General features: G+C 36.4%; 2 protein-coding genes and 1 long non-coding RNA gene across 3 annotated transcripts; 2 read left to right on the top strand and 1 right to left on the bottom strand.

Annotated features, from left to right (window-relative positions):
* LOC138128313 (uncharacterized) lies at positions 1-753 on the bottom strand. The gene is made up of 3 exons (XM_069044525.1): positions 682-753; positions 335-632; positions 1-269 (listed from the first exon to the last, which is right to left on the bottom strand). The coding sequence occupies exons 1-3, from the start codon at positions 751-753 to the stop codon at positions 1-3; spliced, it is 639 nt and encodes a 212-aa protein (XP_068900626.1).
* Positions 754-1,536: 783 nt separating this feature from the next.
* Positions 1,537-4,085, top strand: LOC138129322 (uncharacterized). Its single transcript, XM_069045618.1, has 4 exons — positions 1,537-2,799; positions 2,852-3,059; positions 3,114-3,472; positions 3,533-4,085. Exons 1-4 carry the CDS (start codon positions 2,581-2,583, stop codon positions 4,019-4,021), a joined length of 1,275 nt encoding a protein of 424 aa, XP_068901719.1. The 5' UTR covers positions 1,537-2,580; the 3' UTR covers positions 4,022-4,085.
* A 6,996-nt stretch (positions 4,086-11,081) lies between these two features.
* LOC138129719 (uncharacterized) lies at positions 11,082-12,060 on the top strand. Its single transcript, XR_011159357.1, has 2 exons — positions 11,082-11,409; positions 11,459-12,060. It is a non-coding gene; the product is annotated as an uncharacterized lncRNA (long non-coding RNA).
* Positions 12,061-13,024: the final 964 nt, after the last annotated feature.

Raw genomic sequence — 13,024 nt, 5'->3', positions numbered from 1 at the left:
CTAGTTGCAAGTCAACTTGAAATCGACCTCTATGTGTCCAATTTTAGAGCACTTGTTGCACTTATAATAAGCAAATCTGCACTTCCCCCCGTGCCTCTTATCGCAATGTTTACATTCACCTGCTGGGTCGGCTTGACTTTTGGGGTTGTTTTCTCCTCTTGAGTGCTGTCTGTTGTCGTTCGGTCTTGGTTTTTGGCTGCTTGGCGGCGGCGGGTAATTCTTTTGGATCCTGTTGATTTCCCCTTCTAGGGCTGATTCCCTCTTCTGCGCTGTTGAGACCAATTTTGACAGTTTTTCGTTATTGGCTCCTCGCATATTCGGTCTAGGAATTTACTCTTTCGTAATCCTACGACGAATTTGTTTTTCAGCACTTCCGTCAGCTGTGCGCCGAAGTTGCAATTTACTGATGCATTCCTTATTCTCGCGTACCATTCGCTTATTGATTCGTTGCTCTCGTGCTGAAGGTCGTAAAATTTAATCCGTTCTCGCCATTCTGAGACTTGCGGGCTGTACTGTTTCACTAATAATTGGCATAACTCCGCGTACGTCTTGCTTTTTGGTAGGTCAGGATAGCATAAGTCTCTCAACAACTTGTAGGTCGGTGCACCCACGAAGCTAATCAATATGGCTACCTGAATTTTCCCTTCGGTGATCTTGTTGGCTACAAAGTACTGATCCAACCTTTCTTGGTAATTGTCCAATGTTGTCCTGTGTTGGCGTTAATTCCTCTACACGTCCGATTATGACCGCCATTTTGATTTCACCGTTCTTTCGCCGTTTCTTCTTTCTGTAGTGGAGAGTTTTTTTGTTTTTTTTTTGCTTCAGTTCCTGCCCGTTAATTCCGTTTGGATGATTTTCCTCGTCGCCACTGTGGTGTTTTTGGGTTCTTCATTGAAACATACACATTACTGGGAGACTTTACTAACTTTTACATTTTACACATCACATAACACATAACGGAGTGGATCGTGTTAGAGTTCATCGGTGAATTCCACTCCCCGGTTCTCCGCGATAGGACGCAGGTCACCTTTTTATCCTACAGATAACTGCAGGCTCAGGGACGCGAGGGTCGCGGGTTCGATTCCGACCCAGGGCGAAATTTAAAATAATAATAAAAAAAAAAAGGCTATATTCTATCTCGTGATTCGGAAGTCACGTTAAGCCATTGGTCCCGGTCTACTGAGTTGGTCATCATGCCCCTCATAGATTTGTAAACCAGTCCTAGACTGTGTAACAACATTTTGTTAGATAACACATTGGTAGTTGAAATTCAAAAAGGTATATTATTATACTCATGTCACATCGTGAGGAAGTTCCTTAACATTGACACAGAACATAATACACAACAAAGTCAAAATGCGGAGGCGAGACGCCGGTAATTATGTTGATAAGCACTGCACTATTACTTGATAGTAATATCCGTAATAGTGTATGTACTCCGGCAAAATTGCCGTGCCGCCGGGTGGAGGTGGGATAGTTAAAACCCGTTGGACTTTGTGCATCCAATTTATACAACGTAATCATCTTATAACATCAGTTTCAGTTTGTCTAATAATTAGGGCCCGGATTTTAGGCAAAATGGACTATTTTTATTTTTTAAGGCACATGTATGAAACTTGTCTATAAATGATTTCTGGCTTAATTAGAGTAATTAGAGCCATATTTGATTCTGCCTATTCGGCCTAAAATGCCCTTTAAATACCTATTTTACCTTTTAACTGCCTGAACATGCCTAAAATGACCAAAAATCAATTTCATTTTTGCGGTTTTTTCCCAATTTTCGAATTCTGGGAAGTTTACGGTATTGAAAATGTAAAAGTGGTACCTCAATAAAATTTACAATGCTTTATGATTTTAAAATTTAAGGAGATGTAATTACTGAAATGTACAAAGTGCAGTACAATAAAGGAATTACTTTTTCGCTTTTACGGTTGGGACCATGATGTCAGCGGTAAATACTCCGACAATACCTAAGTACCACAAACCATTAGACTGGACTGGCATAAATTACAGAGTTTATCTGTTTGCCTCTGTTCGAAGGGGTGCAGGTATACGCGGTCTAATGTTTTCTGATACTTAGGTATTGTTAGAAGCTTTAACGTTTATAAAATGGTCCTTGCCATAAAAACGAAAATTAAAATCCCGAAGTGAAACAATAAGAGAAACCTTAAGGGTGTCATTTTCTAAAAATTTAAGAAATATAAAATTAACCATCTCCTCTGAAATTTGGTGGGAGACGTAAATATAAGCATTACAAATTTGTCATTTCTCGTTTACTTTATCTCCGTGCAGTGGTCGTGTTTCTTGTGAACCTGTTTAAAGTGAACATAATGCCGAAACAAAAAATTAGTTTACGCGAAAAAATATTACAGTGGACAAGCAAGAAAGATTTATATGAAATAAAATCAACCCGAGAAATGTTTTGTAAAGCTTGTGGTAAACTGGTAAGTTAAGCATAATTAAAAATATGTCATTTTATATTTTTTACTTATTTGAAAATTTTATTTTTTGTAGTTTATATGCGAAAAAAAATGTCACTTGCAACAGCATGAGCAAACGGCCATCCATAAAGAGAACATTATGACACCGCTTCGGCAAACGTTGCTGACACAGAACTTGGAGGAATCGGCAAATAGTACATTCAATATGGAACTTTGTAACGTCTTTTTAGCTGCCAATATACCATGGCACAAACTACAAAATCCTGCGTTTCAGAATTTTCTGACAAAATATTGTGGTAGAAAAATTCCGGATGAGTCTACTTTACGGAAAAATTATTTACCAAAATGCTACAAAGATGTATGAACATACTATCTTTTAATATTTAATTTAAAATTATTTTCACTTTTAGACTATTGACCGCATTCGGAATGAGCTGGATCCTTTTAACATATGGGTTTCAGTTGACGAAACAACAGATGCACTTGGGCGATATGTGGCGAATTGTCTGGTTGGGAAACTTTCAGAAGATGAACCTGGAAAATCTTATCTTTTGGCGTCTAAACAATTAGAAAGAACAAATCATGAGACAATAGCTAGATTCGTAAATCAATCTTTAGGTAAGGGTTTTTCACTTTTTTAAATTTATTTTGATTTAAAATTTCTATGCGTAGAAATCTTGTGGAGTACCAGAGTTGTTGCTGAAAAGTTTCTTTTGTTTGTAACGGATGGAGCACCATATATGATAAAATCTGGTAGACACCTTAAGGTGTTTTATCCAAAAATTGTGCATGTCACATGCTTAGCGCATGCTTTAAATCTAGTGGCTGAAAAAATTCGCTATCAATATGAAGATGTGGATAATTTAATTTCGAACGTGAAAAAAATTTTCGTTAAGGCACCTTTGAGAGTTGAAATGTACAAAGAAAAACTAAAAGAAATGCCACTGCCTCCACAGCCAATTTTAACACGATGGGGAACATGGCTTCAGGCTGCTATGTTTTACAGCGAACACTTTGATTCCATTAAAGAAGTAAGTATATAAAAGATAAGCAAATTAATTGATTGTTAAACTGTTTTTAACTACTCACAGGTTGTCATGTCCTTTGATGGAAGTTCTGCTGTTGCTATTCAAAAAGCACAGTCTATAATGAAGAAACCCGGAATAAAAAACCAATTAATTTATGTTCGCAGTAATTTTAAAATAATCTGCGAAAGTATTACTCAATTGGAAAAAAATGGGTTACCTTTAACCGATTCAATCAAAATTGTTGAAAACGTATTTACCTCCCTAAAAAAATCTCCAGGCCCTGTAGCAGCAGTAGCATTAAAAAAACTTGAAGATGTTACTGAAAAAAATCCTGGATACAAATTTCTTCTAGAATTGGCAAGAATTTTTAGAGGTGAAGATGTGCCGGAACATGACACCAAAATGGAAGAAATTTATTACAAATTTGCGCCCATTACCTCTTGCGAGGTAGAAAGAAGTTTTTCAAAATATAAGTCCATTTTGGTGGATAACCGACAATGTTTTAAAGTAGAAAATTTAGAGCAATATCTTGTATGCAATGTAAATACGTAACAATGTAAATAACTAACAAACTTGTAGTATTGTATATTAATTAATAAAAAATAATTAGTAAATATCTTGTTGTGTGTACCTACTTAAAACTTTAAAAACACATTTTTTAATTTAATTAACCACAACTTTAAGGACCTAGTATGGCTTATTTTCAGTTTTTAAGGGACTATTTGCAGTAGTTTAAGGGACTATTTTAGGCACCTATTTCCGACTTTTTAATTGCCTAAAATCCGGGCCCTACTAATAATGAAACTTATTTATCAATTTCTCTTCATAGTCGTAGAAAAATTATAGTATTCTATTCGCTGTTGAATTACGATGCAACGTCCGTCTCGCCGCCGTATGCTTTCAGCATAAAAAGCACATCTAAGTCTAAACTAAAATCTCTACAACTAGCAACCCTGTCACGACACAAAACTTGAGAATCGTCATTCATTATCATTAGGGAACCATCAATACAATCTAATGTTCTCGATAATAAATAAGGTAACGCAGTGGCGGCTGGTACAGGAGGGGCAGATGGGCAATGCCCCCCCAAAACAAATTGTAAAATAAGGATAACAATAAATATAAAAATCGTTATATAGTCTATTCAAATATTTAAATTGTAATAAGTTCGAATCGCCTTTGTAATGTGACAATGGGAATGGGTGCATTTTGTATTTTGCGCGCCACTCAGCGTCATTTGGATCTTACTATGGGTCTTACGTTACAAAAGCGCCTCGCGGCGTAGGCAAGCACTAGCTTGCCCCGCTTCGTTTATTTTCCCCTACGACGTACGACGCTTCTACATACAAGTTCTCCGAGAGCATCATTTTAAAAAATCCCTATGACGCCGATGCCCATCTCTGTGGGCAAGGGCGACTTTGCCCACAGCGAATAAGAACACATAATTTACCGGACTTCATCGAACGTTGAATTGTTTTTAGCTCGATTGCATCCGAAGTTATGAATTTCAAATTTTAACAAGATTAACGAGATTTCAACTGATTTGCAAGTTCGCAACACTTGTCGTCTAATTCCATCTAATTCTTAATCAAACGTGTGTTTAGTGCTTTTATTTTCTGCTTTTGAGTGTAGTTTTTACTAGCATCCTGCATTAATAGTAACATTAGGTTTCAGTCGTGCTATTTACGAATATTATCATGAATTCCGTTCAATCAATTAAAAATTTAAAAACCGCCGTTGGACTTGGATTTGAAGAGCGGACAGAATTTAAACAGTTGGGTCCACCTCGTCCAAACCTGAAACTTTGTAAACAAAATTTGTTCAAGAGTAAAATTGTGGTAAGAAATTTTAACAGAGGTATGTACAATAATGCTAGTTGGTTATGCGTTTGCGATGTAAGTAACTCATTTTATTGTTTCGTGTGTTTGGTAATGGGATCCGCTGATTGCGATCCTGCCTGGGTTCAGACCGGTGTTACAGATTTAAAACATTTGGGCCAAAAAGTTAAAAAGCACGCAATAAGCCAAAAACATTTATTTTATTCAGTCGAGTTTGGAATTTTGGGCAACACGGACCTCCATAACCAGCTGAGTGGGGTATATCGCCTTGAAATTCAAAAACATAATGAAAAAGTGAAACAAAATCGATATATTTTAAGAAAACTTATTGACGCGATAAAATTTTGCGGGGCATTTAAGTTAGCATTACGTGGACATGATGAAGAGGTTGAGAGCAATAACCCAGGCATTTTTCGAGGATTGATAAATTTAATTGCCGAAGTTGACGATATTTTAAAATTACACATAGATCAATCTAAAAACACCGTGTTCACTGGCACGTACATGGATATAGACAGCAATAAAAAAGTATTGGGTACAATCCGAATTGATCCAAGTGTGCCCTCCCTTCCAATTTGGTCACGAGCCGCCACTGAGGTAACGACAACGGTTGCGACGAATATTTCCAGCTCACTTAAATCTAACGTTTTTTGTGTGATATCGCTATTTTACCGCTACAAGACGCGGTGAAACCCTAGCCATTTGTAATTACGGACGCATTATGAAATTCTTCAGCGGCAAACTTTCTAAATTCGAAATGCATTAGCCAAATACCCTTTGTTTTATTGAAGATTCAACTGACACGCCTATTTAAATAAAAAATTTCGTTAACATCTATCCGTCACTGTAACTCTTTCATAATAGTTTTGTTTTTTGCTGAACAAAATAAATTTGTGATTATTTTTGAAAACGGTTCTTTATAAATAATAGGTAACTAATAAATAATAAGTTTCACATTTTTTAAAATGTTTCAATTTGCTGTAAAAATGGATAAATTGAGATGGGGAATGGAATCAGCTTCGCAAATCAATGCGATGTTCAAGTCAATTATTGCTATATTACTACTGATAATAATTTTTTATTTGGTGCGACTCTGTTTTAAAGTTTACCAATATTGCTGTATAGCAATGGTGTAGTTGCCATGATATGAAGCTGTTGATTGGTTGGATCTATGCAAAATCAATATTGTTCAATAACAATATTGCTAATTTTTTAAACGGAATCTCACTAATTATTCGTTCCAAAACTAAAAAACCACCAACGCTAGATTCTACCTAGAAAATACACCCGGCAATGTTGTATGCTTATAGTGCCACAGTACCTGTAACGCCTATGACATTTGTCCAGTTTAATTTTAAATTTGCGAATTCTACAAAAAGTTATGAAATTCACAAAGCACGAATACGCCGATTTGCATTTACTCTATGGCGAAACACGAATGATAATTCAAGAACGGCAAGGCGGCTATACGGTGAGCGTTTTCCTGAAGGGGTCCATCCGTCCAGTTCTACTTTTGTTGAGGCACATCTGCGTTTATGTGAGACTTTCTAACTGGTTCCAATACGATGGAGCCTCCGACCCTTCGATTTCATCCCTTTGGATTTTTATTTTTGGGGCCACACGAAAGATTTGGTATACAAAGTTGAAATAAATACAGAAGACCAACTCCGGGGACGCATAACCCCAAAATGCTGAGTTCTGTTTATGAAAATTGGTACCGGCGGCGGTGAACTCTTTTGTGTATAAATGCCACGAGAAGGCACATAGAACATTTATTATAAAATAATTTTTCTAAATGAAATGGATTGCAAACGCAAACATAGCAAATACGAGTATAGTTCAATTATTTCGTCAAATTACATATTTAAAGGTTTAACCCTTGAAACCTTAGACCCTTGGTGCAAAGAAACCATGGAATTCATTAATGTCATCGGAGAGCGACTTATTGCGGAATGATACGATTCAAAATCAAAAGAAATTCCTTATCGAGAGGATTTCCCTTGCTATTCAACGCGGAAACGCTGCAGGCATTCGGGGGACTTTCCCAGATTCCGCATTGTTATCGGAAATATTTGTATTGCAAACCAAAAATGTCATGTCTTTTAGTTTATAAAAATACATATTTTAATACATATTCTTCATTGTGGAATACCACTTTATTTTTTATTCATTCATCATTTATCTCAGGCTACAAAATCAGCTTTTGTACCTAAATAACCTGGTGAATTAACACACACGGTGTACAGCATTTTTAATAAATGTCATTAATTTAATTCAATTTGTCAGATTTGTCACAAGCGATTTAGGTATGTTGCTTAGATACTGTCATCCTTACAAACACCAACAATTAATTCCGGACTAGGTACGTATTTTTGTGGTCAGCAGCGTCGGGTGAGTGTGGATAGGGGTTAATTGATCCCCATTATTTTGGACCGAATAAAAGGGGTTTTCCGGACTTGTTAGAGCCTTCTAATGACCCAGAATTTTTTGGCAGGTTATATCGAAACCAGCCTGTATACAATTTATTTATTTATCACAGTACAAGGTGTTATCATTATTTACATCGCAATACAGGTTATTCGGGTAATTATAATTGTTATATTCTACGAAGAAGGCGCTTCGCCTTTTTTACGTGAACTTTTAAAATGTATGTGAGATATTCATCCTTGTTCCACGACTCCTTGTCCCGCGACTCCTTTTGGGAGCTGTTGTTGTTGTTATTACCGGTGTTCTTGTCCTTCTACTTCTGCCGCAGTACTTTGTCTCCCATTGGTTTTTTTCATTGGGGACGTATGTGGGATATGCATCGTTGTCCCGAGACTCCTCCGTAGGCTCAGCTTGTTGATGGGGTCGTTGTTGTTGTTGTTGGATTTGCTGTTGCTGGAACCGTTCTTGATACAACTGCATCACTTCTGTACATTTCTTATTTAGCTGAATATTCCGATCTCTTTTATATTCCGTCAGGTCACACTTCCACATGTGCGTAGTCAATCTACTTAATAAGCACATGTGGAATTTGTTGTACGGACACTGCACTACTTGTTCTTCGTAATCACACATTTCTTTCTGTTAGTGGAACTTTACCAAGCAAAAAATGCGCCAACTAGTTACACTTCGGAACTATTCAGCTACGGCCCAAATTTTTGTTTAAATATTCCTCACGCTCTCCTTAGGGTGTTTGACTAATGGATTTCGAATTTGGAAAGTTTTCTGTTGGTGAAATTCATGTTTCATCAGTAATTACTAATGTCCGGAATTTTACTTTGCCCTTGTAACAATAAAAATCATGGGTGTAAATCAGACACTAAATTCTAACGAGGATAGTGATAAAGTAACGTGATGGGTGTTGCATCAACGATCGTATTATTATTAATAAATTCGTGAAATAATTAATTATTTTTCAGCGCAGCGATTTAATTAATTAATTTTTTCAACGCAACGATGAACAATTAAGTTATTTTCATTTCGCGAATTAATTTAATTTAATTTAATTTCAATGCAGAGCACAATTTCTGAGCAAAAAATGTTACTGTCTGAAGATAAATAAATAATTTACGCTGGGTAACTATAGGTACAGGTTTCTTCGAATAAATTGAACGACTTTAAAAATTTCTTCGCCCCAGTTATTTTCATATCCTTTTTCAAATATGTGTTTATATTTTTAGGTTCTAGCGTAATCACCGTTTTTGTACATATTTTTATTTTCATTTTGCTAATTTATTTTTTAGCGCCACGGTGAATGATTAGGTTATTTTCATTTCGCGAATTAATTTCAATTAATCGATGAATGGGCTGCCATGAAAGTGGAGTGGAGTGCAGTGGCTGTGGAATGCAGTGCTGATTCGAAGACGCCGGCGAACCTCATTATGGCGATTGACTATAATGTCTTTCGGCTTTTGGAAAATTTGCAGACGTCGATTTAACTTTCCCCACATAACAATAAAATATTTTTGTGTGCAACCGTACGCGAAATGAGCACTTCGCGTGCGTACAACAGGCCGCGAAATTGAATTTCGCAGCCGTTGCCTTGACGACGGCCGTAAAAGTAAAAGTCATTTTTATATTTATTTATTATTACAATTACAACATATCTATCTGCATATTTCCGGTGTAATCTTACAAAATCTGGATTGGTTATAGTTAAAGTTTGATTTTGTGTCAGGAACGCCCACTATTAGTACAGAATTTTCATCCGGTTTGAAATTTCCGCCAATTTCAAATGAGACAGCCGCATGAGGTTGAGGAGTCGATAAGAAAGATCCCATTATCGATCTATCATCTACAGCCTCTACAGGGTCTCTATAAATGATTGTCTGGTCAAGCCAGCCTTGAAAAATTTTTTTTACTGTTCCGCTTTTTTGAAACCGATGCCAAATTCTAGTTCGTTTTCACGGTCATTTCTGACGTTAATGACGTTTTCTTTGCGCTTGTCAGTGGAGTTTTCGTTCCTTATATTCATCACAGTTAATAAACACCAAATATCTGTATTTTTCAATAAAAATTGCAAGTACGTCCGCAGTAAACAGACTGGCAAAATTTGTGAGGTTATGTTTTAATGTTTTATGTTTTATTTTAGCTTTATTTTCTTTACAATGGTTTATTCTGTTGAACAGAACACGTTCATTGTTGTTTTTTACTTTCGAAATGGAAGGTTTATTAATGGGGAATTATCTGTTTGTAAAAATGAATTCCAGCAAAATATCCGGACAACATTCAAGATGATTGTTTGTTAAATCACATTGGGCGAATTGTGATCAGATTTTTAACAATCGGAACAATTAGCAAGGGTAAATCATCAGGACGACCACCAGTATCTGATGAAATAGTCGAGAATTTGAAAGAAACAGTGGAAAAGACTCTATAGATATCTATAGCCCGTTTATCTCAACAATCTGGTGTACCACGAAGCACTTGTCACAAAATCATTAAAAACTGCATCCTTATAAAATAAGTGTTGTACAAGAACTCCAACCTGCAGATTATCAAAGTTGTGTTTAATATTGTAATCAGTTTAAAAATCACCTCAATTTCAGAATTTGGAGTGCTCAGAATCCACACCAATTTGTAGAGACTCCTTTACATGTTTTGAAAATTGGTGTGTGGAACTGTGGATAGCAGTGTTGCGGTACCCTTAACCAAGAAATGCTGCAAAACATTTTTGAAAATAAATGAAGAATTGTCAAATGTTTAGAAGTTAATGGGGGACATTTTCAATCTATTTTATAAAAAATACCAATTTGTTTATCGTTATTTAGTGTTGTCAATTATGTTGTTGAATACATTCGATTTTATTGAAAAACCAGTAAGACTTATTTGTCATGAAAAACACTGTTATTTACATTGGAAGAAAAAATGGGAGTCAATACCGTATTCAACAATTCAGTCTAGGTCGTATTTATCGCTAGCATAAAACAAGAAATGTGAAAGCAGACAAAAACGCAGTATTGTATAGTGGCATACAGGGACAAGGTGTTCTCAATATTTATCTGTTTGGATTTGTTCTCATACCAATTCCTGTACACTGTGTGGCGGTACTATGGGAGCAATAATTGTTCCCCTGTTGGTGTTAATATTAAATAATAAATACATTAATGTTAGTAGGAGTAAAGCACAGTTGAAACTTGCCTCTAGTTAAAAGCCAACAACTTAACCTGAAAATGTGACATTCATTATTTGCCGAACAAAGCGGCACATTCAGAATTTGACAAGTTTCCATGGCTGGCTGGACCCGACAATCATTTATAGAGACCCTGTATATGAAACATACACTGTCACTATTTTTTTTTCTATCGTTTGGTTTTTGCAACATTGTCACTATTTTTTTTTCTATCGTTTGGTTTTTGCAACATCAAGAAATCCATGGTTAGCAACGGACCTTTCTTTTTTTAATTTGTTATTCTAAAAAAAATCTTGCCTGTCAGAAAACAGAGACGCTAACCTGTGCCGTATCTGAAGTGGTTATTTTGGGCAAACTTTACCATTAGATTGGGATTTCCAAAGTACCATAGTCTTCAAGGGTCAAGGTATACCGTCTGTTTAGAATTACCGCGCCTTGTACCCTGCAGCTCCATTTGGAGGATCTTACGGATATAGGCAATAGAGGTATGTGTCTCTCGCATAAAATCACCGCGCCCTCATGATACTCTTTTAGGCATTGACCATCATCAGCAGTCTTGGGCACAATAGAGCGAATATTCTGGTTTCCCAGTCGATAACTACCCGTTGGGTATTTTCTCTGCCAAGAGGTATATGCGGATGATGTTAGATATCGCCTCTTTACAGCAGATTTTTTATTTTGTAGAATATCCCAACAACCTCAGCCCTAACAACCTCAGTCCAACAAATCCCGACTATCCCGACTATCTCGACAATTCCAACAAATTCCAACAATCTCAATAATCTCGATCATCTTGCCGACTTACGAATCTCGCCACGACTTGCAGCAATCGCTATAACCGAGGAGCTAAGTTCACCTGCACTAGGAGGAACGGCAAGCAAATGATCAAACAATTCCCATAATTTCAACTTTGTCACTACCCTTTTTCCAACCGCTCCTTCAGAGCAACCTTACCGTAGCCTTTCATATTTTACTGACTAATCATTTCGTTATACATACTAATAATTCTGTAAGAGCCTTGATAGCTATCAACCTCCGCGTATAATCTATAATCATTAATTGTGCATATCAGTAATTTAACGCTTAGTAACAACTAATTCACTAATAAATCCAAGTTCGAGGACCCCCCTCTCCAACTACGTTGTTTATATTTTAACTTTATAGTAATTTAACATCATCTGGCCTAGTTTGAGTCCCTACCTGCGGAGGTACCTCATCGAACCCAGCTCTACCGCGGGTGGCGCCCTAACCACCACCAAACGAGCTAGCCAAATTATGCCCTTTTGGCCAGATTGTACCGTGGCAACACATGTGAATTAGGTTAATTTTGGTTAATTTTTCACCGATCAAAAAGAGAAATATCTCGTAACATTTCCTGAATGTCATCAACAGACATTTTGGTTTATTTGTGTTTTTGCACGGCTCCTGATATTTCCACGATTAAAATAACCTAAAAAGAAGCAGATGATGCAACCTAACATAACAGAACATTTACCTTCCACAATAGATAAATTCCAATAAATAAGTAAGCCAGTACAACAATATCCGACACGGTTTTCACATTCTTCTTGTTACATCAGTCTCAAAGTCACTGTAACATTTTTCATATTGCCGTTTCGATTTTTCAGGTTTCAAATGCGACACTGCACAATTTATAATATTTTTTTAACTCTGGATGAGTACACGGAACTGAAACATCGTAATTTTCTTCGGACATTTTTGCAATTTTTCTCAAAGTGAATTGTTTTATTTATGTCGTTTCCATAGCGACATGGCGACATGTAGGCCGACTTTATTTTAATTGACAGTGAAGGAAATTTTACTTGTTCATTTTATAATTACAAATTTTCGGGTTGCACACAAAATGTTGTGTACACCTTGGCTACGAAATCCTTTGACGACCTCGAGATTGGATTGTCTCGGCCGCGAAACGGCCTTGACGACAATTTTTCTCTCGGTTCGTCAAAGTACGATTTCGCATCCTTGATATACAAATAACCATTATTTCACGATTTAATTTTTCAAATCCGCCATGAACGGTTACATTATTTTCATTTCGCTAGTTAATTTCAATTAATCGACGATTACGATGATTCGGAA

Source organism: Tenebrio molitor, chromosome 4 (genome assembly GCF_963966145.1).
Source record: "Tenebrio molitor chromosome 4, icTenMoli1.1, whole genome shotgun sequence".
In the NCBI taxonomy this organism is placed as follows: Eukaryota; Metazoa; Arthropoda; class Insecta; order Coleoptera; family Tenebrionidae; genus Tenebrio; species Tenebrio molitor.
The sequence above is the reverse complement of the archived record's forward strand: the minus strand, read 5'-3'. Positions and strand labels throughout refer to the sequence as shown.

What these genes read in the sequence shown, in the direction of transcription:
- LOC138128313 (XM_069044525.1), bottom strand. Translation starts at nt 753, where the DNA reads ATGGCGGTCATAATCGGACGTGTAGAGGAATTAACGCCAACACAGGAC. An exon ending in TTGGACAATTACCAAGAAAG is followed by an intron (nt 633 to 681) that starts GTTGGATCAGTA and finishes GGGAAAATTCAG; the next exon opens with GTAGCCATATTGATTAGCTT. An exon ending in CGTCGTAGGATTACGAAAGA is followed by an intron (nt 270 to 334) that starts GTAAATTCCTAG and finishes TGGTCTCAACAG; the next exon opens with CGCAGAAGAGGGAATCAGCC.
- LOC138129322 (XM_069045618.1), top strand. Translation starts at nt 2,581, where the DNA reads ATGACACCGCTTCGGCAAACGTTGCTGACACAGAACTTGGAGGAATCG. An exon ending in TACCAAAATGCTACAAAGAT is followed by an intron (nt 2,800 to 2,851) that starts GTATGAACATAC and finishes TTTCACTTTTAG; the next exon opens with ACTATTGACCGCATTCGGAA. An exon ending in ACTTTGATTCCATTAAAGAA is followed by an intron (nt 3,473 to 3,532) that starts GTAAGTATATAA and finishes AACTACTCACAG; the next exon opens with GTTGTCATGTCCTTTGATGG.